Below are 22376 nucleotides of genomic sequence, written 5' to 3'. Positions count from 1 at the left end.
CACCAATCAAAACAATGCTCTGCAGAGTACACCGTCTCCATGACAACTAGTGTCATAGTTACCACAGACTTTCAGCTTTCTGCCCAAATTCAGCTTTTTGTGCATTTATTTATTGAAGCTTTATGTCTGCAGGAGCTCTCGCAAGTCTTCAGTCATCTCACAATAAATTTAATGCATTTAAACGTTCATATTACATCACAGCATACCTCATTATTGCATTATACGTTTTTTTGGACATTTACAGTACCATCATGGTTATACTTTATTGTAAAGTCAGTAATATATTCAGTGCTTCCCACACGTAGGGCTCTATTTTAACAATTTGGCACAAAGTCTGTAGCGCAGGGTGCAAAAGCATTAAGGGCGTGTCCGAATACACTTTTGCTATTTTAAAGGAGGAAAAATATGCAGTGGTTTTTATATTTATGTAGAAAATAATAATTTTTGTAATAATTTATTCCTTTAATTCTTTTTCATTTGTTAAGATATTTGTGTATTGCTGTACATTCTGTGTGTATTAAGCAATGTGTAAGAGAGGCACACAACTAACGCGCTCTGCGCTGGACTTTGAACCTGCTTTCAGCTGGTCTATTGCACAGTCTATTTTAGTACCTCAAAATAGCAATGCGCCTTAACACACCTCTTTTCTAGACCGGAACACCCATGAGTCCGCAAATGGATTTGCTATTTTAACAATGTGGTGGAAAACAGGAAAAGTAAGCTTGCGCTGGTCTGAAAATAGCAACACATTGGGGCAAACTCGTCTTGCGCCTTATTGCGCCGTGTGTATGAAAGGGCCTATAGACTTTACTTGGGCAGGCCCCCCAGGTATATTAACGGCCACCCAAGTATATTTGGTGGTAACACATGAATAATAATATTATTATCATCCTTTTACACTTTTTTTGTGTCCGCCCAAGAAAGCCAAGCATTCGCAATCAATGGAAAACGTCTCTCACTCTGCACGTTTCCTACTGCTGGTTCTGTGTGTGCGAGAACCATCAACACTCACACAGACAAACACACGTGCTCTGCAGACCCACAGAGACGCACCTTTTACACCAATATGCATCTGACTGTAGTTTTTAAATCTCCTAAAATGTTCGGGATTTGGGTTTTACTTTAGCTTTCTAAAGTTGCTGTTATTTGTATGCGTTTTTGCATCACCTTTTCGCAGATTACTGCTCACGCACAGCCGCAAGAGAAACATTAAATGACTAATCATTTAATAAACGACTCAGATAGACTTTACTACATACTCGGAGAAAACTAAATATACTGGCTGCAAAATATTTGTACACCATTAGAAATGACAAATCAGCTAATTTGCCTTATTTAAGTAATCTACACTTTTTATCCTAGTAATTATTACAATTTTTAGCAATAATGTCTATTTTTATTCATTTTTATGTTATTTATTTCATTTGCTGTATATTTTAATAATTTAATTATGTTAATATATTGCATACTTCATACATATCTGAAATGCTTTGGCAATACTGTAATAAACGTCATGCCAATAAAGCAACTTTAGACAGAGAGAGAGAGAGAGAGAGAGAGAGAGAGAGAGAGAGAGAGAGAGAGAGAGAGAGAGCGAGAGAGAGAGAGAGAGAGAGAGAGAGAGAGAGAGAGAGAGAGAGAGAGAGAGAGAGAGAGAGAGAGAGAGAGAGAGAGAGAGAGAGAGAGAGAGAGAGAGAGAGAGAGAGAGAGAGAGAGGGGGCAGCCTTTACCTGTCAATGGGTGCGCATGGCTTCTAAGTAGCATAAAAGTAAGAGATAGTGGATTTCTTTTATTTCAACAACTTTTTTTAAATTAACTTTAACCCATTGAAAAGAAAATGTGTAAAAAAGTGTCATAATAAATATAAAATATAGTTGTTTTGTTTGTCATGTGTAGTTGACCATTTATGTGTGTTTCAATCCAGCTACCACCACAAGTATATTTTAAACCTGTGGGAAACACTGATATTACATATGATTTTTAATACCATCCCTTCACTATGGTAAATCAAAGCATGGTGGTGCTAAAATCATTTTTAAAAGTAAATAATCATGAAAGGACACATTTCCATTGGTTTTTATCTCCGGGCTCACAGTCAGACCCTAAATAGCAGCATGGCAGTGTGGTAACTCACTGCTCAAAAAGGACGGGAGGGATTGAAGCACTGGTCACACAAACCCCATCCTAGAATCAATCCGTCACCAGTCCCCAATCTCACAATGTGGCACCGTTGCCATGGCGAATGAGAGTTTGGGAATGATGAATTCATGGTTCAGTGTTGTTTACGTAAAGACATCTCCCAAGAATTCTCTCTCGTGTATGTTGCGCTTAACACTCTGTTTAGCTTCAGTGTCTCTCTTCTCTGATGCCGGTGACATCAACTCCTCCTTACATGGGGCTCCTCTAAACTCATCTCTCTCTGTACTGTCGTCATGGCGATGCTCTTTAGCCATCTCGCTCAGATTCCTAACATTCCTGATCCTGAGTGACGTGTCATGTTGCTGTAGAGATGAGCTGGATTGTGAGAGGTGACTACAGGGTGATTTGCAATATTGTATGTGGGAACACAGGTCATTCATTGTTGTATTAGCTTTTATTTCAGTTCTATTTGCTGTACAGTTTAGTTTAGTTAGTTAGCTATCTAAACATTAGGGCTATAACAGTACATCATACAGTACTACAGATATTAATATTGCTAGTTAAATTCTTACCTTTGATTGTGAAGAATGACTGATCATCATCCATGTTGACCCTGTCTTCATAACCACTTTCTAATGTATGCTAACTTTGCGCTTTTGTTGTTTCCTGCTATAATTGATTAGAAATGATTAGAATCGATAAATTAAGTTGTCTAATTTGGTATTCTTAATAGTAGGAGTGCGACGAGACGCTTACTTCACGAGACGAGACACAAGATTGGGTTCACAAGAACGAGACAAGATTTTTAGAGTATTTTTAAGAAATTTTTAATTAGCATCACAATTCAGGAGACAACTTTTCACCCTGACGAGAAATCTCGTCACGATTTAGTCTCGCGAGATCTCGTAGCTCGAGATCTCATCACATGCCTACTTAATAGTATAGTATCTTAATAATACTTTGTAGTGTGGATTTTAAAAGACTTTTGAAATTTTTGTAGACTGAGCCTTGCCTAAGTCAGAATCTATGCTGTGTCATGTAATTCAGAAGCTTTTCTGTCATTGACTTTGTCCTGTAGTAAATATTGTGTAGACTGTTAACAATTTCCTCTAGAATCGCCAGTAACTTACTGTAAATCAATTACAGCAAAAATACTGTATTTACATTTACACCACCATTTATCTTGCTGTACATGTATATTTGGTTCAGTTCAGTTCAGTGTGGTTTAATATTCACTGCTAAGAGTCCAAACACTGAAGAGCAATCCATCGCTGCGCAGCTCTACAAGTCCCGAACCATGCAAGCCAGTGGCGACAGCGGCGAGGAAAAAACCAATTGGCGAAAGTGAAAGATAAAAAAACCTCGAGAGAAACCAGGCTCAGTTGTGCACGACCATTTCTCCTATGGCCAAACGTCTTGTGCAGAGCTGCAGTCTAGGCACCGGAGGCTGGAGAACTCTGGACGTCAGTGAAGATTCGTCTCATGCTCTCCATTCCTCCATGACCACCACAGCAGCTGCTGAGGAAACAGCCTGGTCCAGGATTATGGAAACCTTGGGATCATCTCTTCACAGGTCTTAGATCGCATCAGTGGCGTTGCATAATCTCTAGGGGCCTGGGGATGAGTATCCCCAGGTGGAAATAGAGAATAAAGAGAATAATTAGCATAGCCACTTTTCATAGTGTATATAAATGTGATGCAAAAACCTGCATGGATCACATTCATGCATCTACAGCATATGATGCATTAAGTGTATGCTTTACTAAAAACATAGGTCTTTAATCTAGTTTTGAACTGCGAGAGTGTGTCTGAGTCTCGAACATTATCAGGAAAGCTATACTAGAGTTTAGGAGCCATAAATGAGAAGGCTCGACCTCCTTTACTCGACTTTGCTACTCTAGATACTACCTGAAGCCCTGAGTTTTGAGATCTTAAAGAGCGGGTTGGATTGTATCGGGACAGGAGGTTGGTTAGATAAACAGGAGCTAGATTATTTAAAGCTTTAAACGTATAAAGCAATATTTTATAATAAATACAAAACTTAACAGGCAGCCAGTAAAGTAGGGGTGATATGATCATATTTTCTAGACCTGGTAAGAACTCTGGCAGCTGCATTTTGTACTAGCTGAGGTTTGTTAATAGAGGATGCTAGGCAACAGCGAACAGAGCATTACAGTAATCCAGCCTAGAAGTCATAAAAACATGAACTAGCTTTTCTGCATCTGAGATGGATAGCATACTTCATAACTGAGCAATATTGCTCAGATGAAGGCAGTTTTTGTGACATGGGATATAGGATTTTCAAAAGTCAAATTGCTGTCTAATATAACACCCAGATCTTTTACAGTAGAGCTAATACTACTAGAAGTATCCCTCTAATTGCAGGTTGAGTTGTTAGATCTGCTGTCTACAGGATTTAGGCCCAATAAGTAATAATTCTGTTTTGTCTGAGTTTAAGAGAAGGAAATTGTTAGTCGTCCAGTCTTTAACATCTTTAATAAACTCAGTTAGCTTAGACAGTTCAGACGTCTCATCAGGTTTAGTTGAAATATATAATTGAGTATCATCTGCTTAGCAGTGTAAGCCTTCATGTCTTCTAATAATGTCTCCCAGGGGTAGTCAGGGGATACAGTCTCTTCTGTATTTAACATCTCTGATTTAGTTCAGTGTTGTGCTTTTGTCCTGTAGTTCAGTCCAGGTATTATCTCCTTCTGTTACAGTAGTTATCATCCTCCATTGTGTGCTGTGGTTGAGTTCAGCAGTTGCAGAGAGTTTAGCGAGTGCAATGTATTTCCACTCACTCACTCAGTTCATCAATGACTTCTGAGGTCATTGATGATTCAGTCTGAAGAGTGAATTTATTCATTTAATAAAACGGTTGAGTGTGATCTCCATGCCTGCAAGCAGATGTAGCTTGTACTCTGTGATGAAGGTGGCACAATCACAATCAAAACAAACTACATTTCAAACGGTGGTTGCATGAAGGTAATGGCTGTTAAAGTAAACACACCATAGTAAACTGACACTGTCTATGAAATTAATAACCTCAAATATTCTCATATGAAGTCAGTGCAGACTGCGTGATTTATTATCAACATAGGCTCATTCTGAAAACATAGCCCTATATATATTTCTGGAGATCACGAATTATGCAGCCAGAAAAATGTATGGCTGCATTTCGTCTTTAAAATTAATGCTACGGGGCTGAATGATGCTGTTCCTTTTCGCACTAGCACTTGACCGCTTACCTTCATATGGACGGCTTTCCCGCTATTTCCAGTTTGTCCAGTGGCTTGCAGCGCACATCGACGGATTTAAGACGCAGAGAAAAAATAGGCCGCAATGACAGGGTTTGAGTCTGGCGAAGATCAGTTTCAGAAAGCAGGTAAGACAAAAACAAAAAATAAAATAAACAAGTAAATAACAGGGTGAGATTGTGGTAAAATCTGAAAATGTGGTAAAAATTAAGGGGCTTTTCTTTTTTGGATTGCTTTTTAAAACTCTATCGGTAGTGTTTAGGGAGGGGGATGGTTGGGATTATTGGTCGGTCAGTCAGTCAGTCAGTGGACAGCGGCATCTGATGGATTTACGTGAGAAGAACAGGCATGAATGGCACTCGAAAGAGAAATTTAAAAGAGTATCTGTCTGCGGACTGCAAGAGGGGGGTATAAGCTGAAGGGTTGTAACTTATAGTAAGTTAGAGGCATAAGTTAGAGGCACTGAACCATGCGAGATGTCATAACGAGATGTTGTTGGCAAGACGGCGGAAATACTTGCCAGAGAAGATTTTCATCAAATGTTTTTATGAGTTTTCTCCAAATTGATCCACAACTAATTCATTTGATATATTATTATATTAATTTATTTAGCAACTCCACCATGCAACTCGCTGAGGGGGGTTGGAGAGACAGACCATTTAAAAACAGTTAATTATATGAACATAAATTCTGGATCTCTTACAGCTGTCCCCCCACTTGTAAATGTTCGCTACACCCCTGGGAGTAGGTGTAGACGTTAATAACTGATGTACAGCACCATCTTGCCGACAACATAGTTTTGACATGTCTTCATAACTTCAAGTTACGCCTCTAACTACAAGTTATGCCCTTAAGGTCATGTTACACCCCTGTCTTGCAGTCCGAAGACAGACCCTACTTGAAATTTGAGATCTCAAAAAGCATACACAGCGGCCTCGTATTCGTGAAAACAAAAAACACACCTCCTGGGATGTATGTGGCGCTCTCCAGAAATGTATATTAGGGGTACGTTTTCAAAATGAATCTGGGTTGTTTATAATGATTGTTAGTAACATTATTCACATTATTCTTTATGAAGTGTGTATAATTTTTTAACATTCTTCTCCTGCTTTTTTCTTATAATCTCATGTCTTATAAAACTTTTCTGTTCTTGGGGGATGTGCGAATGTTGTCATAGTAACAATGGATGTAAATGAAAACTAGTTAAGAAGAGAGGTAAGAAAGAGAGTTAAGAAAGAAATGACAGGGACAGATAGACCAGATGTAATATTGACTCTGAACTGAGGGGAAGACAGGTAGGTACAGGCTGCGTGCTGTTGGTCTGAGGTAGGCAGCATGAAGAGACATCTGAAATATTTGGCTCGAGTCCTTCACTGGGATGTCACACCGGTCTCATCAACATTATTTACATTCCACTGAGAAAAGCAGACCCGCTCTTCCTCTCTCTTTCTTTATAAGCTTTTGTGCTTCACTGTGATCATTCCTTTCAGCCAAATGAACAAAAGGGCAGATGTCTCTCGCTGTCTCTGTGTTTGTGCATGTATTATTTTCACCAGTGTTATTGTTGTAGAGGTTATAGTCATTTGTGTTTTGAGCGAATCTTATTTTTAAAAATTAAGCAATTTATATAACCTTTCTGATATTATTTTCCGTTATGTAAACCAATAAAAAAATATAAATCTAATTTAGATGAGAATGCTGGAAAGAGGAAAAAAAAATGTTGATTTGTTGCGTTTGGTATGATATTAACTTTATTAAATTACAAGTATCACTAACAGATGTTATGATAGCATTTGCTGTAGCTTTTTTATTTCTTAATCATTTAAAGAGCACCTATTTTACTCCTTTTTCAATAATTAATATGTTTTTTGTGTCTCCAGAATGTGTCTGTAAAAAAGACACTTATTGTTTTTATATCACCCCAATATGACTGTGGACACACTATACCTACACACAGTTCTGTCCAAACAGCTTACAAAAGATGATTTTCATCATAGGTGCCCTTTAAATGAACCATTTAAATACATTTAACACACCATAACAGAAGACTAAATTTAACACATCATAACAGACAAAACAAATGCTCTATGTAAATAAACTGTTAAATCTTAAAAAAAAAAAAAACTAATGAGCAATAATAAGAACGTGTGGTTTCTTAAAAAAAACCTTCTTTTTTAAAAGTATTCAAAAGTGATTTTCCTAAAATATAATACTATTCATGCACTTGAGGTGTTTGTCTCCTTTAGAAGGTTGTCTCTCTCTGTGTGTGTGTGTGTGTGTGTGTGTGTGTGTGTGTGTGTGTGTGTGTGTGTGTGTGTGTGCGTGCGTGCGTGTGTGTGTGTGTGTGTGTGTGTGTGTGTGTGTTTGTGTGTGTGTACATTTTATTGTTATGTTATGTTATGTTATGTTATGTTATGTTATGTTATGTTATGTTATGTTATGTTATGTTATGTTATGTTATGTTATGTTACGTTACGTTATGGGGCCCCCACAAGTATAGGTACCAGTACATATTGAGCTTGTGGGGATGAAAATGGGGTAGGGGATAGCTGTCTGTTCAGTATAAAAATCATAGAGAGCTGTACCAGTGTGTGTGTGTGTGTGTGTGTGTGTGTGTGCGTGTGTGTGTGCGTGTGCGTGTGCTTGTGCGTGTGCGTGTGCGTGTGTGCGTGCGTGTGTGTATGTGTGTGTGTGTGTGTGTGTGTGTGTGCGTGTGTGTGTGTCTGCGCATCTGTGTGAGTGTGAACTTGGTTTCTATTGATCGATCAACCTGCAGTAGAGACCCCTGGTCATTAAGGCAGAGTAGAGGGTGGAGCTGGGGTCCTCTGGGAAAGAGAGCTGGCCAGCAAACACCTGACAGCACAGAGCTTTATATCCAGTAGTGAATCCAATGTCTGTACATGTGTTTGTGTGTTACTGAGAACATATGTGATTATGACAACACATGTGCAAGAACATCTGTGGGCTCATGGGTATATGTCTCTCTCAGAGTGTGTGTGTGTGTGTGTGTGTGTGTGTCTGATCTCTACAAGTCTGAAGGCATGTAATAGGGCTGGTGGCTTTGAGTCCCAACAGTTTACGGCTTCCTTTAAACCCCCCTTACTTCTCTCTCCGTGAGTCACTGGAACGGCAGAGTGAGTCATATTGCTTTAATCATGCCGTAGAGAAGCTGTCCGACAGATGGATTGAGAGAAAAAGACAGAAGGAAAAGGAAAGGAAGAGATACGCCCCATGCAACTTATCCATTTATCTCTCCAAATTTTTATATGACGCAAGTGCTGTACTGTTCTATAAGCCACGAAATCTCTTGTTTCTTAAATAATAAGGCACATATAACTAACTGCACAGAGGTGACAAGCTTGCGCCTCTTTAATCTTTGGAATGTAGCATCTTTGTTTGATTCTTTAGCATTTTTTTCTTGACCCAGCAGCAAAACAGTGGGTTACACTCCACCCACCAACCCAACCTACACTCTCAATTAAAAGACTAACAAGATTTTCCTCCTTTGAGAAAAGCAGCAGTGCCTCGTCCATCCTTGATGCTGCTTTATAGCCACTGTCCTCTCCTGCTGGCAGAAACATCCTCTACTGTCACACAGCGATCAGTTTCTCATGAACACAAAAGCCATGCCCTGTCTTGCGGAACGGTCACTACAATGACCCAAACTTGCAAGCAACTCAGAAAGTCAACAGAAAAGCCCTTTGTTTAGTGTTGATTACCTGTTTATTACAGGAATTTGCAAGAAAGAATGAATCACTATTAGGGTCGTGTCACATTTATCGCTGTTCGGCGGATTTTCATGGGTGATGTTTAATCATATTGTGGCTTTAGTGGCTTTTATTTTGAAGCTTCCAAATATGTGAAAATCCAGGTGGTTAACATACGTTTCATGAAGCAGATTTGATTTTTGTAACAGAAATATTTAACTTTTTTAAATGATAAACTCCAATCACCGTGATTTTTGTTTTGCTATGTGAGACTGAGGTTAACGATGTATAATGCATGGCAAAAGACGGGTAGACACATGGACTGAGCATTGTAAGAGTAGTATACTGTATTTCATTATACAGTAATGTCAAGCCAACTAGTTTTGTTGGTCATTGTTGTCTTATGTGACAAACAATTTGAGAACAAACAAAAAAGTGTTTGCTGCAAGACTTGTCTATACCTGGAGCTTCTGCTATGAATGTGTCTATTATGTCATGCATTATATGTTGTATACATCACTTGTGCACAATGTGCATTTGACCACCACCAGACACCAGTATATAGTTATATAGTATAGTTTATAATTTCAAAATTTGAATGACAATTTGCATTTACTTTGTGCTTCACTGTGGTCATTCATGTCTGCCTTTCGTAGAAAAGGTCAAAACTCTCTCTACTTCTGTCTTGTTATCATGCATTCAAATATGAAAACATCAAAACTAAAATGAATGATAGTATAGTGCTGGGGGTCTTATTTTGCATGAAAATAATGTCACAGTCTAACAAAAATTATAACTTTTTTATTTAATTATTATTATTTTTTTTAATTCCAAAACTGTATCATTATTATTAATTTATTTGAGAGATTTTATATTGTTAAAATGTTTTTTTTTATAAACTTTATTTATTGAACACAAGTGGATAGCATTTGTTGTATACAAATGTCCAATTTCTGCTTTTTTCTTTTTGAACACTTTTGTAAACTTTTAACCCCGACACCCCTCCGCCCACCCCACCCATACATAGACATAACCACTTTTCTAGTAAAGTGTATAACAGAAGACGGAGTAATAGAAGGAAAAAAATAAAATAAATAAATAAAAAAATAAAAAAATAATTTAAAAATTAAAAAAAACATTTAAATAAAATATTAACAATAAAACAAAAGTAATGATAATGGTACAATTTGAAAGAAATATATAAATCATTTCAAATAAATAAATAAATAAAATAAATAAATACATTAGCTTGTTACATCAATAATAATAATGTGCTACCTACTTCTTGGTTATTATAGCTTTAGTTGTGCTGGGGTTGAACCGATGCGTCTAGTTTAGGGCATGACAGTTGTGACGGAGAAAAAGAAAATGCTAGACTAAAAAAAAAAAAATAAAATTATAATAATAATTCCGACCATAACATGATTTCCTAAATAATCACTTCCCGAGGTGTTAAATCATCAAAATAATCTAGTAATGGCCTCCAATGAGTATAAAACTTGTGAGACGAGCCTCTGAGAGAGAACTTAATCTTCTCCAATTTCAAAAGACTTAGGATGTCATGTAGCCAAACTTTGATTGAGGGTGGTTATATTGTTAAAATGTTTTAACAGTTTTTAAAAAAAATGAATGGTTTAAGGGTTAGGTCTTCATATAAAAATGGGTCTACACACCTATTTATTCTTTCTAATAGTTTCTTTCTAGAAGGTTTTAGACTTGCTGCCTATATGTAGATGTCACATTAGCAACATTTCTAAAGTCTGGTATGCCCAAGCTGTCTGGTCAAACCTGGATTGTGAAGGCTTGATAGATGTTAGTTATTCACATCTGTCAGTATCTAAAACTGCAGTAGGTAAATTCTCATACAATTTATTTCCCCATCAAGGATAAGCTATTTTGAATCTGCTAAAATATATATATTGGTTAAAGCTTTCACAAATAATATTGGTCATCAGAGGACTTTGATTTTATGAAAGAAGCAAAGATCATAAGCAATATTACATCTTGGTAGTTTTTCAAAAAGATGCTGCACAAAGTTGTGGCATTTTATTAAACTCAAACTTCTGGTTTCTCAAAGATGCATGTTACTTTGTGTCAAAATAGGCTGAAAGTGCTCTGCACACTTTAGTAACCACATAGAAATGCTGTTGCAAACACAAGTTGCAAGACATCACGATTGTGAATTAGCACAAACAAGGATGTCATCCATACCTAATCCCTATCTCTAAACCCAACTCTAACTGTAAAATATTCCAAAAAATAATAATTGAATAATAATAATTAATAGTTGGATAACAATGACGTAGAAGCACATAACCCTAACTGTACGCCTAAACATAAACTGTAAACTCATGCCTTAAATCTGGCTGATTAGAACGTTGTTTCAGGATCAATATACTGTAGATGTCCTACTTAGTGAAATCACAGTAACTACAGTAGTTTATCATGTAGATATATAAATCTAGTTTTTCAAAAAATAAATATATAAAGTAAATATGCAAGTAAATTTATACAAGGCCACGTTATCTAACAGAAAGTCCCCCCTAAAGATGAACTGACATAAAATGTGTGTGTACTGTATATATGTGTGTGTGTGGTTGTACCTGAGATGGTATGATGGCCACCCAGCATTCAGACGTACACAGTCTCGTGCTAAAGAACTAGAAGCTGCAGATAATTTTGCTCCTATGGGACAGAATATTTTTGGTACCTGCTGAGACAGAGAGAAAGAGACAAAGAAAGAGAGAAAGGGAGGGTATACAGATGAGTATGTGGTTAATTTTAGAAAGTGGTGTGAAAAATGCAGCGGAACAGAGCGTTCCTCCTCTTTTCTCAGTCGCTCACCTTCGATTGGTTGAACTTTGCGCAGTGATCCCTTTTGGCCAATGAGACATATCGTCATGGGGGAATTTGAGTGTAATAGCCCCATCAGGGCCCTGCCTTTAATATACACACACTCAGAGAAAATATGATCCCCGCCCCATGTCGATTATTATTATTATATTAGTGTAGGAGAGTGGGTGGAATTTGGCAGTCACTTTCAGATAGCGTTTGAGCACTGCACCATAAATAATTCCTCTCTCATACACACACTCACAAAAACACACTCACACGCTCTGGGCTGCTGGTGTAGGTGCAGAGCGATGATGAATAGACCCAGTGATGTTATTTCTGGAGAAATTACGACACTGCCAGAACTCCCTTCATATCTGGTTTTAGCGCAGGTTTACTTAGTTTTTTTCATCTAGGTTTGTTTGGGTTTAGTCCAGAAGCACAGGAGCGTATGAAAAGTGGGGGAGGCATGTTACGAAAAGGTATTGAAGTTTGGCCAATCTTAGAAGATTTGCTTAAAAGCAGACGTTGGTTACCGTTTGTGTGTGTAGAGACTTAAAAATTTATTGTATTGCACTGTTTTAAAAAACTCACTCTTGATCACATTTGAAGATGACTGATGATCACAGCGAGCTGAACAGATCTCTTAATTCCAGTTGCTTATAATATGTTAACACTTGTCTATCAATCAAATTAGTGGGCGGGGAAACCGGACTCCTACGTCAAGTTGCGGTCAGCCTCAAAATGGAAGGGATTTAGATCCTATTTTCAGGAAATTTTAAAAAAGAGACTTATTGTATTGACTTATTTATATCACCCTAATATGACTGTGGGCACACTACACCTACAGACAGTTCTGTCCAAACTGCTTACAAAAGATGATTTTCATCATAGGTGCCCTTTAGGAAAATATTGTTGATAAAACAGTAAAAACATAAAATACAATTTTAATATATCTATATTATATATTATATTTTTTTCATAAATAATACAAATATAATATATTTATAGTCAAGCCTGAAATGTATAGAATAAACTATTAAAATAAACTAGTAAAAGTGGTCAAAAAGCCGGAAAATTTCCGTGTCGACTACAGGTGTATTAAGCCTACATGTGGTCCGTGTAACTTCCTGTTGCAGCGATGCGTGTGGTGTCAGATAACGGCAGAGATCGGGTTTCCTCAGAGTGAAATGAGCCGAGCTCCACACGTGCAAACACTTACACGCATTCGCAGGATTCACAGCGGGCACTGCGTCCCATCGCAGCCATGCTGCTGCTCACCAGCTGTCTCCATGGAGACCAAGATGGGCTCTGGTTGTCATGGAAACTGACAGCAGCATGCTGTGGGTTTTGTAACGTGTACGGCTCCCGAGAGCAGTGTTTAACTCTGTACATACAGTCAATATTTAAACTGAGTCAGGACTTCAGCTAAAACCTCTAATTCATTATGTCGTTTCTTGCAGGTTCTCCAGCCGCATGGGAATATGAGCCCAAAACAAATGAAGATCTTGTCACAGTTATAACAAAATCAAGACGCAAGCAGTTACAAAGACTCAGAGGGATTGTACTAGATGTAAAACCTGTTGCCAGAGTTGTGGCGTAGCAGTTTATCCATGTGTTTTGAAAAGCTGAGTCTTGGTGCTTACGCAGGACTTTAAGTCCCTCTGAAATCAAAATGAACACATTGGAAAAATTCATTTTTACAAGATATAAACATTTAATCTAGCAGTTTTTCACTTTGACATCATCGTGCACTTCAGCTTCTTATCAGATCTTCAGGCCAATCAAATGCTCTCTAGTATCTAAAGTGTCACATCCACTTCAAGGCATAGCTGAAATCAGGAACTTATTTACATGCACTCATACAGAGGGAAAGTGCAAAAATAATTAATGGTAGTCGACACAGTGTTGATCTGAACATCTCCAGAAAAACAGTGAAAAGCAGTGTGCTCATGTACTCATCTTTATAATGCAAGTGTAAATGCATTACACATACATACAAAAGTTAGCTTACTGTGAAACTAGGATGTTCAAAAACAAGTCTAGGTCACGCTAGTTTAAGGTACAATTCTTGCTATAAATAAATTATTAATTATGAGGACTTTTACCTCAATAAACTCCTGATTTGCTGCTTATTTTTTTGCTGCTTATTCTTAGTTTTAGGTATTAGGTAGGTTTGAGGACGTAGAATAAGATTAGCAGAATATGAACTTTATGAGTACTGATAAACAGCCAATATCTTATTAATAGGCATGTAAGAAGCCACTAGTTAATAGTGAGAATTGTTACTTAAACTAAACACTAACTGCAACAGTACACAAACCCATGGTCACAACCCATGGAGAAATGGTTAAGACAGACTCTGCATTGCTATTAAATACTGTCAGGAGTAGCAGATGCTTTAGCTCAACGACTGACTGAGCTGTGATGTAAACTAAACACACTACTGGCTATTTTTTTAAGGGGAGGGGCTACTCAATATGCCCGCCCATTTTCATTTTTCAGTTGAATTATGTCACATGTTGAACAAAGCTGTGAATGTCAAGGTATTTAGGGATACATTTTAGTTTGAATTTGGCTTGCAACCTTTTAATAATCCCATTTACTTTGTCCCCTTTTTTCTGTCCATTCTGTGTGTGGTAAAAAGTCCAAGTTCTATAGGCTGCCGTGTCCCTAACTAAGCAACAGTATGTTGCCCTGTGACATCATGTGTCTGTCAGAAATGACTTGTAAGTGGGTAGGTGTGTCTGACATGGCATCTGCTGACCGCAAATCCTGTTACCTTGGATACAGACAGACTGGGCATAAAGGTAAGGTCACAGAGATCGAGAGGCTCTGTCCCCTGAGCAGCTCTCTGTAATTTGATTGGCTCGCGGCCCCGTTTGTGCACCCATCACAGAAAATTGAATTATCGTGACTGTCATCCAGTGAGAGCTGCAGAGCTCACCTCTCCTGTCTCCATTCTTCCATCTCTCCACTCCTCCTCTCATTGACTCCTCATTTTTGACTCTCTGCTCTTTCGTTTATTCTTTTATCATGTTTTCTTTCAGCTATTTTATTATTCTGTATTATCGTTCAGCCCTTTACAGAGTGATAAAGAAAAAGGATGAGTTGCAAAATGTGGTGCGATTAGTTTATTGACTTTATTTTCGTGCCTGAATGCAGATGAGGGTTAAAAACAACATATTGTTATTCTGCTCAACCATATGCCGTTTTCTCCCATTGGTACACAAAAATAAATATTTTTTGAATAATCCTTGGACAGTTTTGTATACGGTAGCATTTCATATAGTGCCCATGGCTTACAAGGTTCACACAGGATGAAAAAAACATGAAAGTTCCATAAAGTTATTCTTTCCGTCCCACATATTCAAATGTGTGCATGCTTTTTATCCATAGGCTGTGAAAAAAAAAGTAAAACACTTCTCCACTTCCTTCCACTGTAGAAAAAATAAGCCTAATCTGGTTGCTGTCATCTCTTGCACTTGGATCCTTAAATCAAAAGACCATACCTCATTTATTTAGCATCATCATAACAAACAAAAGGGACATTCATTCATTCAGAACATTCGTTCATTCAACATTCGACATTCGTTCATTCATTCAGTCACATTCCATTGATTTACATGTAAAGGGCATAATAGTTTTGGATTTTATTAATTTTAGTTTTTAATTCATTTTTTACTTTTTGTTTTCAAATTCAGATAGTTTTCATTTGTTTTGAGAGGTAGATTTACTCGTTTTTATTAGTTTTTATATTTTGAAATTTCTTTGTTTTAGTAAAATTTTTATTACTTTTAGTATTAGTTTTATTTTTGTTTTTTCTTCTTTTTTTCTGATTTTGTCACTTGAGCACAGCAAGGATGACTGGAGGAGGACTGGCTTGATCTGGCCAATGGCATCAGGTTTACTCTGAGGTGCCATACGGCTCAAACACCTGACATAAAACTGGCAGCGCGAAGTAAATATATTTACTTCTAAATGGCTTATAGTCTATATTAAATACATTTACAAAGACGAAAATGAAGGATGTTTTTGCTATAATTTTTGTTATTTTCAATTAGTTTTTTATGTACACAATACAGTTAGATTCTATATACAATACAGTTAGTTCTAGTTTTTATTTTTATTTCAGTTAACGAAAAGTTTTTTTTCAATTGTAGTTTTCATTTTTTTTGCTCGTTTTCATTAAGTATAATAACCTTGAAGGGCAGCATTTATTACCTTAACTGCAGCCAGCTACCAGGAGCTCCTCAAAATAGTTTGGCTTCACTTTTTTAGTATTTGTGAGGCACACTTGGTTTGATTCCAACTAATTGAGTCCTTCAGGCTTGTTTAAAATCTACAGGTAGGTGTGTTGAACCAGGATTGGAAATAAACTCTGCAGTCCTGTGGCCCTCCAGAAACTGAATTTGACACCCTGCGGTATGTCGTTTCTTTACATTTTCTGAATTATATATATTTTGAAATACCTCTTCCAGGTCAAAATAAACCTCAATGTATTATGAGCGTTAAGCTACTCTAGATAGTTGTAAACATGCGTATTTGATCAATGATTATAGTGTGTGTGTGTGTGTGTGTGTGTGTGTGTGTGTGTGTGTGTGTGTGCGTGTGCGTGCGTGCGTGCGTGTGTGTGTGTCCAGCACAGGTCTGAGAGAGTCAGCAGGTCTTGGATCAGAGGCAGAACCTGAGGGTACAGGGATGCACTGCACCAGATGTCTATGTGTGTGTGTGTGTGTGTGTGTGTGTGTGTGTGTGTGTGTGTGTCTGTCTGTCTCTGTGCCAGCTGGTTCAAAGGAAAACTAACACGTCTCGCCTTCTAAGAGTCTTAATAATACATTCTCACTCACATGGATATCTTACGCTACTCCAGGCTTAAATTGACCTTTTTAAATGTGCTATTGCTGCAATTATGGGCATGAGTGAGTAGCCCTGTACATCGCTCTCTCACTCGCACTCTCTCTGTCTTTCTTGTTCTCTCTCTGTCTTTCAGTATTGCTGAATGATGTGCAGTGTAAACTCATAATCTTGGTGAAGTAGTATAAAGCATTGCATAACACACATAAACTCTGTATCTTCGTTGTTCCCACAGATGTACTGTACACAAAGAGATCAGTATAAGATGATTGTGTGTGATATTGGCTAATGCACTGATCACAAATAAGAGAGCAGGTGCTAAGTTGTTTGAGAGAGTATTGGAGTCCTTTTTGTTTATATAATAGTTTTTTGCATTTAGTTGTTGAATTTTTTTAAACCCCTGAGGTATACATAATGTTATTTTTATGTGCTGAAAACAACCATAATTAAAATGTTCATGGTGTTTTTTCACCCTGTTACTGTTAGAATTAAATATGCTGTTTATTGCTGATGGATTGTCTTCAAAACCTTGATCCTAAAATCCATGTAAAAGTGCTTTTCACACTGTTTTTGGGAATGTTGCCATTACAATAACTTAGTTTTAAAAAAGAATTATCTTAGTGATGTTTTATAAACAAAATTTAGAAGGAGCATGCTCAAATAGTTAACACCATTAATTCATCATTATCACACCCATCATCCAATCAACATTAAAGAGAATCCATATAAATAATCAAGAATGTACTATAACTATTTTAACAGTCATACTTCCATTATTTAACATTTGGAAAAAAGTTTTAAAAAGCCTTTGTGCTTTATCATTTCTTTTTAAAAACATGTAAACCATTGTAACCCAAAATAAAATGATATCACTGACTCTGAAAAAGACTGGTTTGCCATAATTCAGATGGATATAGGATGTCACTAGAAGCTTCCAGAAAAATGAGCATATTTGTGGACACATTTTAGGTTTTTGAACTAGAAAAAAAACAAAGAACAAGCATTTTGCAGTGTAAGCTTATACATATTTTTTTCTCCACTAATGCATACATAATTAATAGGGTAAACCAAAATGCATGAATGTAAAAGAAAATACCATTAGAGAGCAATTGACATACAGTAAGCAGTGCACTTTTTGGTCATGTGCAGCTTCCTTAGGCCATAAAATCAGAAGGTCGAATTGACCTGAGTGTCAAAACTTTGCATGCATGTTTCTGATCCTAAATAATTAAAAAAGGCATACTGAATCTAATATATCTGTCAGCTTAATCGAAACAGAATGGAATACTAAATACCTTAATACTGGTTAAGGTAACATTTATCATTGCTTGGCTGATGTTTGTTGCAAAGTCTATTCATTCCAGTAGGAATTCAAGAGATTTGAGATTTGCATGAGGGTGAAACAGTTCCCCATAGAGATTTTATTCATGTTAAAGTTAGACACATTTGTTATTGTAGTTTGAATAAGCCGTTTACTATGATCAGTGGACCTGTTTCTGAGCCCACCTTTGCTGAAGTGCAGGATTCTGTCAGGTTTTGTAGACTGAGAGACCCAATGGCTTGGGAAGATCAGTGAACTGCTGAGAGCAGGTTGACCATCCCTGCATTTAATGTGTTTTGTAAGAGTGACCGTTGACAGACCGAGCCATGGGAATATTTCCGTCTCTCTCAGTGAGCAGTGCTGGAGCTCTTGTTTTGTTCTGTAAACCCAAGCGGTTCTCAGGGGACGAGACTGTCTCAGAGCAGCTCCCACAACCTCTGACCTCTTACATCCACACATACACAGCAGATCAGCAGCCGGAGACCACTGAACTCCATGTGTTCAGACTGCATTATACAATCATATCCTAGCAAAAAAAGAGTACAGGACACAAAATAGATCTTAGATTAAGACAAATATAGCACGCATCTGTCAATGCGAATGTAATTGTGTGAAATCTGTGAATATGTTTGTGCCTCTTCTGTCTGTGTGTGTGTGTGTGTGTGTGTGTGTGTGCGTGCGTGCGTGTGTGTGTGGTGGATTGCAGTGGTGTTGATTGCGCTGATGACCAAGGGCTCTTGTCAGTAATTGAGCTTAATTAATTTAAGAGGCTCGGATTGATTCCAGATTTCAGAGTTTAGTCTACAGTAAAGTAGGTGATAACAGCATCATTTAACCTCGTTTTTGGAGCTACTTGATTTGTAATGTGATTCCGCACAAACGAAATATCAGTCGGCTTCTGTTAAATTCTCAATTCGACCTAACAATGAACATTTATCAATATTTACTTGCCCATAAGTTTTTTCAAATCCCTGTACAGAAGGTTTTTTTGTTATTGTTGAATGCAAAATAATTTAGAAATATAAAATTATTAAAATAATATTAAATTAATATAGGAAATATTGTTATAATCTGTAAACTTTTGGTGACAAATGTTATAATTTCAAGCTTGTTTTTGCATTGATTGCAAAAATGTTATTTGCTGGAATGACTGCAAATGACGCTGATTTTCAGTCACAACAAATGTTACTCTGACCAGTTGTCATTTTCTTTTTAAATAAATAAAAATGTGCTAATTTTGGTGCTAAAATGTGATAGACTAATGCAGTTTAATTGTAAGCAACATTTAGCTTTCATGTACCAGTGCCTCTGTCATAAAACATTTTGTACCTCTCTGAATTAAGCAATTTCCTTTTGATTGCAGCTCTGCAGTGAATTGTATTGAAAAGCTAAAATGGCTAGTTCTTTAAAACTAATGCTTATCGCGGTGTAAATTCAATATCCTCCCCAGAAAGAAAATGACTCTAACATTATTGTGTGTGTGATAAAACTCTCAGACAATATGGTCATTTTGAGCTAATGTTCTCCCTTTTCTGAAGCATATATATGGATTTTATTTTGAAGCATTTAATTTGAAATACATTGTGCCTGTAAAATCTGAAATGTTTGTTTTCCACTGAATGTTTGGTGGTGTGATTCTGCCACTTTGTAAATAAACAGTTCAGCTCTTTGTTCATTTATTTTAAAGTCATTTGTCGATAGTAAAATACGCTGTAGGAATAAATGGAAACAATGCTATTTTCAGTAGTAGTTGTACTCTAGTATAAATTGTTCATTTATTGTCATTTTACCTTTAAGTTGATTGTTATTTTTAGAGCCACTATGCGTATTTATTGATTTAAAGTCCCACAATAATATGATTTTATTTTTATTCCAGTTTTTGATATTGATATTGAATGCGACTTATTTAATAGCATTTTTTCAAATCAGTTGACACACCCAGCTGAGATAAAAAGAAATCGGTCTGAAATTGGTTTGGCCGGTGTCCTGTAGATGTAGACACATCCGCAGAGATGGATGTCTGTGTTTTGATCCTCACAGGAAAGTTAGCTGACAGTCAGCAAAGACTTTGAAATTCATCTGGCATTTACAGACGCAGCATTTCTGCTCTATAATCCAGTGGAACACAGTCTCTCCGGTGCAGAGACTTTCTGTGTGTTTGTGTGTGTGAGATATCTGTTCTCCTCTGATAGGCCTGATCTGTAATAAAATGTCATCCAGACAAATGGCTCAGAACATTTTCTGATGTCACTTCAGAGATTGGAGTGGCTTTACGTTTAAAGATATTAGAGCTGATGCAATTAGAGAACTAATATCCTCTTTCTGTCTGTTTCGTCTGTCTAGGAACGGGTGGAGTATCTCTTTCTGATCATTTTTACGGTGGAAGCCTTTCTGAAAGTTATTGCATATGGGCTGCTGTGTCACCCTAATGCATACCTGCGGAATGGCTGGAACTTGTTGGATTTCATCATTGTGGTCGTAGGGTGAGTGCAAAGTCCCTGTGTAAACCCTGGTAACCCCTGCCGCGTACACTATATGCAGTTCACTCTCATGTGCAGTTTTGGATATCACAGTAGGTGAAGGAGACAGTTTTTGTGGTGCGTCAAAAGCTGCATATAAAGCATAGATCTCAAACTTGATTCCTGGAGGGCCGCAGCTCTGCACAGTTTTGCTCCAACTCCAATCAAACACAACTGATTCAAATAATTAAGGTGTTCAAAAGAGGCTTGAACACCTTGATTAGTTGCATCAGCTGTGTTTGATTGGAGTTGGAGCAAAACTGTGCAGAGCTGCGGCGCTCCAGGAATTGAGTTTGACACCTATGATCTAAAGTGTTCAAATATAAAATATAATAAATACACGTCCATAAATATTACAATAAATCTTTTTTATCTTCTATTATATTGTATCGCAAAATAGAAAATATTAGACTATAGAAAATGGAATGTTTTTAGATGTTATACATGGATTGTTTTAAGAATCTCTTAAAACAACAAACACATAAACATAAAAATAAGTTTATTTGTTCTATTCGACTAACTGCCAAAGTTTCTTTTCCTTCCTTTTCTTTTCTTTTCCTTTAAAACAATATATAATGAACACACTTTCACAGAAAAAAAGAGTAGCTGGAACAATTATGAATCAATTTTTAAATATATGTAAAAATATATAATTTTAAAACATTATTTATATTTTTATTAATTTATTTGTTCATTATTTATTTTGTTTTATCATGTTTTTCTCTCCCCCTATTTGACGTCATGGCCATTTCCAAGCATAGTCCTTCCTTGAAAACTAAATATTATGACTCTTATCAAAACATGCAGTATATTTCAAGGTCTTGTTAAAAACTGAAGGGTTTTTTTCTTCTAAATATAATTCATATGTATGGTCTGGCTGTCTGCTCTGAATGTAATAGTAGTTTTATGCTTTTATGTGTAATGTAGTTTTATGCTCTAGGCTCTGTGTCTCATCTTTATAAAAAAAATGCTCTTAAGTAGTTTAATGTGTAAAATTGCTTGCATTTATTTTCTTAATACGTTTTAAAGGGTAATGACAATGCAATTGTAGTTTCAACTTTTATATAAAAGTAATTATACATTAATTCATTCATTCATTTTCCTTCAGCTTAGTCTCTTTGTTCATCAGGGGTTGTCACAGCGGAATGAACCGCCAACTTATCTTGCATATGTTTTACACAGCGGATGCCCTTCTAGCTGCAACCCAGTACTGGGAAACATCCATACACACTTATTCACACACGTACACTAAGGCCAAATTAGTTGATTCAGTTCACCTATAGTGCACATCTTTGGACTGTGGGATAAACCGGAGCACCCAGAGAAAACGCACGCAAACACGGGGGGAACATGCAACTTGCCCCGTAATTATACATAATTAAAAAAAGATAAAGTAATAAATAGTACATGCAGCATGACGCTGCATCCTGTGTACAACCAACACTGCTGTCGTTTAAAGACTTATTTAAAAAATTACTTTAAAACTTCTGAAATGTAAATTGATCATCTATGTTAATCAGTGAATTCTTTCTGTCTCTCTTTCAGGCTCTTCAGTGCAATATTAGAGCAGGCCACTAAAGGGGATGGTGGTACTTCAATGGGAGGCAAAGCTGCAGGGTTTGATGTAAAAGCCCTTCGAGCCTTTAGAGTGTTGAGACCTCTGAGACTCGTGTCTGGAGTACCTAGTGAGTGCACACACACACACACACGCACGCACGCACGCACGCACGCACGCACGCACGCA

General features: G+C 37.0%; 1 protein-coding gene across 3 annotated transcripts in view; it reads left to right on the top strand.

Annotated features, from left to right (window-relative positions):
- The window catches only part of cacna1c (calcium channel, voltage-dependent, L type, alpha 1C subunit), a 166475-nt gene that overhangs the window by 97682 nt on the left and 46417 nt on the right, over positions 1-22376 (top strand). For all 3 annotated transcript variants that reach the window (XM_056455596.1, XM_056455598.1, XM_056455597.1), the window contains exons 4-5: positions 20457-20596; positions 22178-22317. In XM_056455596.1, the coding sequence (XP_056311571.1) occupies positions 20457-20596; positions 22178-22317 (280 nt within the window). The remainder of the gene's footprint in view (positions 1-20456; positions 20597-22177; positions 22318-22376) is intronic.

The sequence above is a fragment of the Danio aesculapii genome, chromosome 4 (genome assembly GCF_903798145.1).
Source record: "Danio aesculapii chromosome 4, fDanAes4.1, whole genome shotgun sequence".
Taxonomy (NCBI): domain Eukaryota; kingdom Metazoa; phylum Chordata; class Actinopteri; order Cypriniformes; family Danionidae; genus Danio; species Danio aesculapii.
This window is presented reverse-complemented; position numbering and strand designations above follow the sequence as displayed.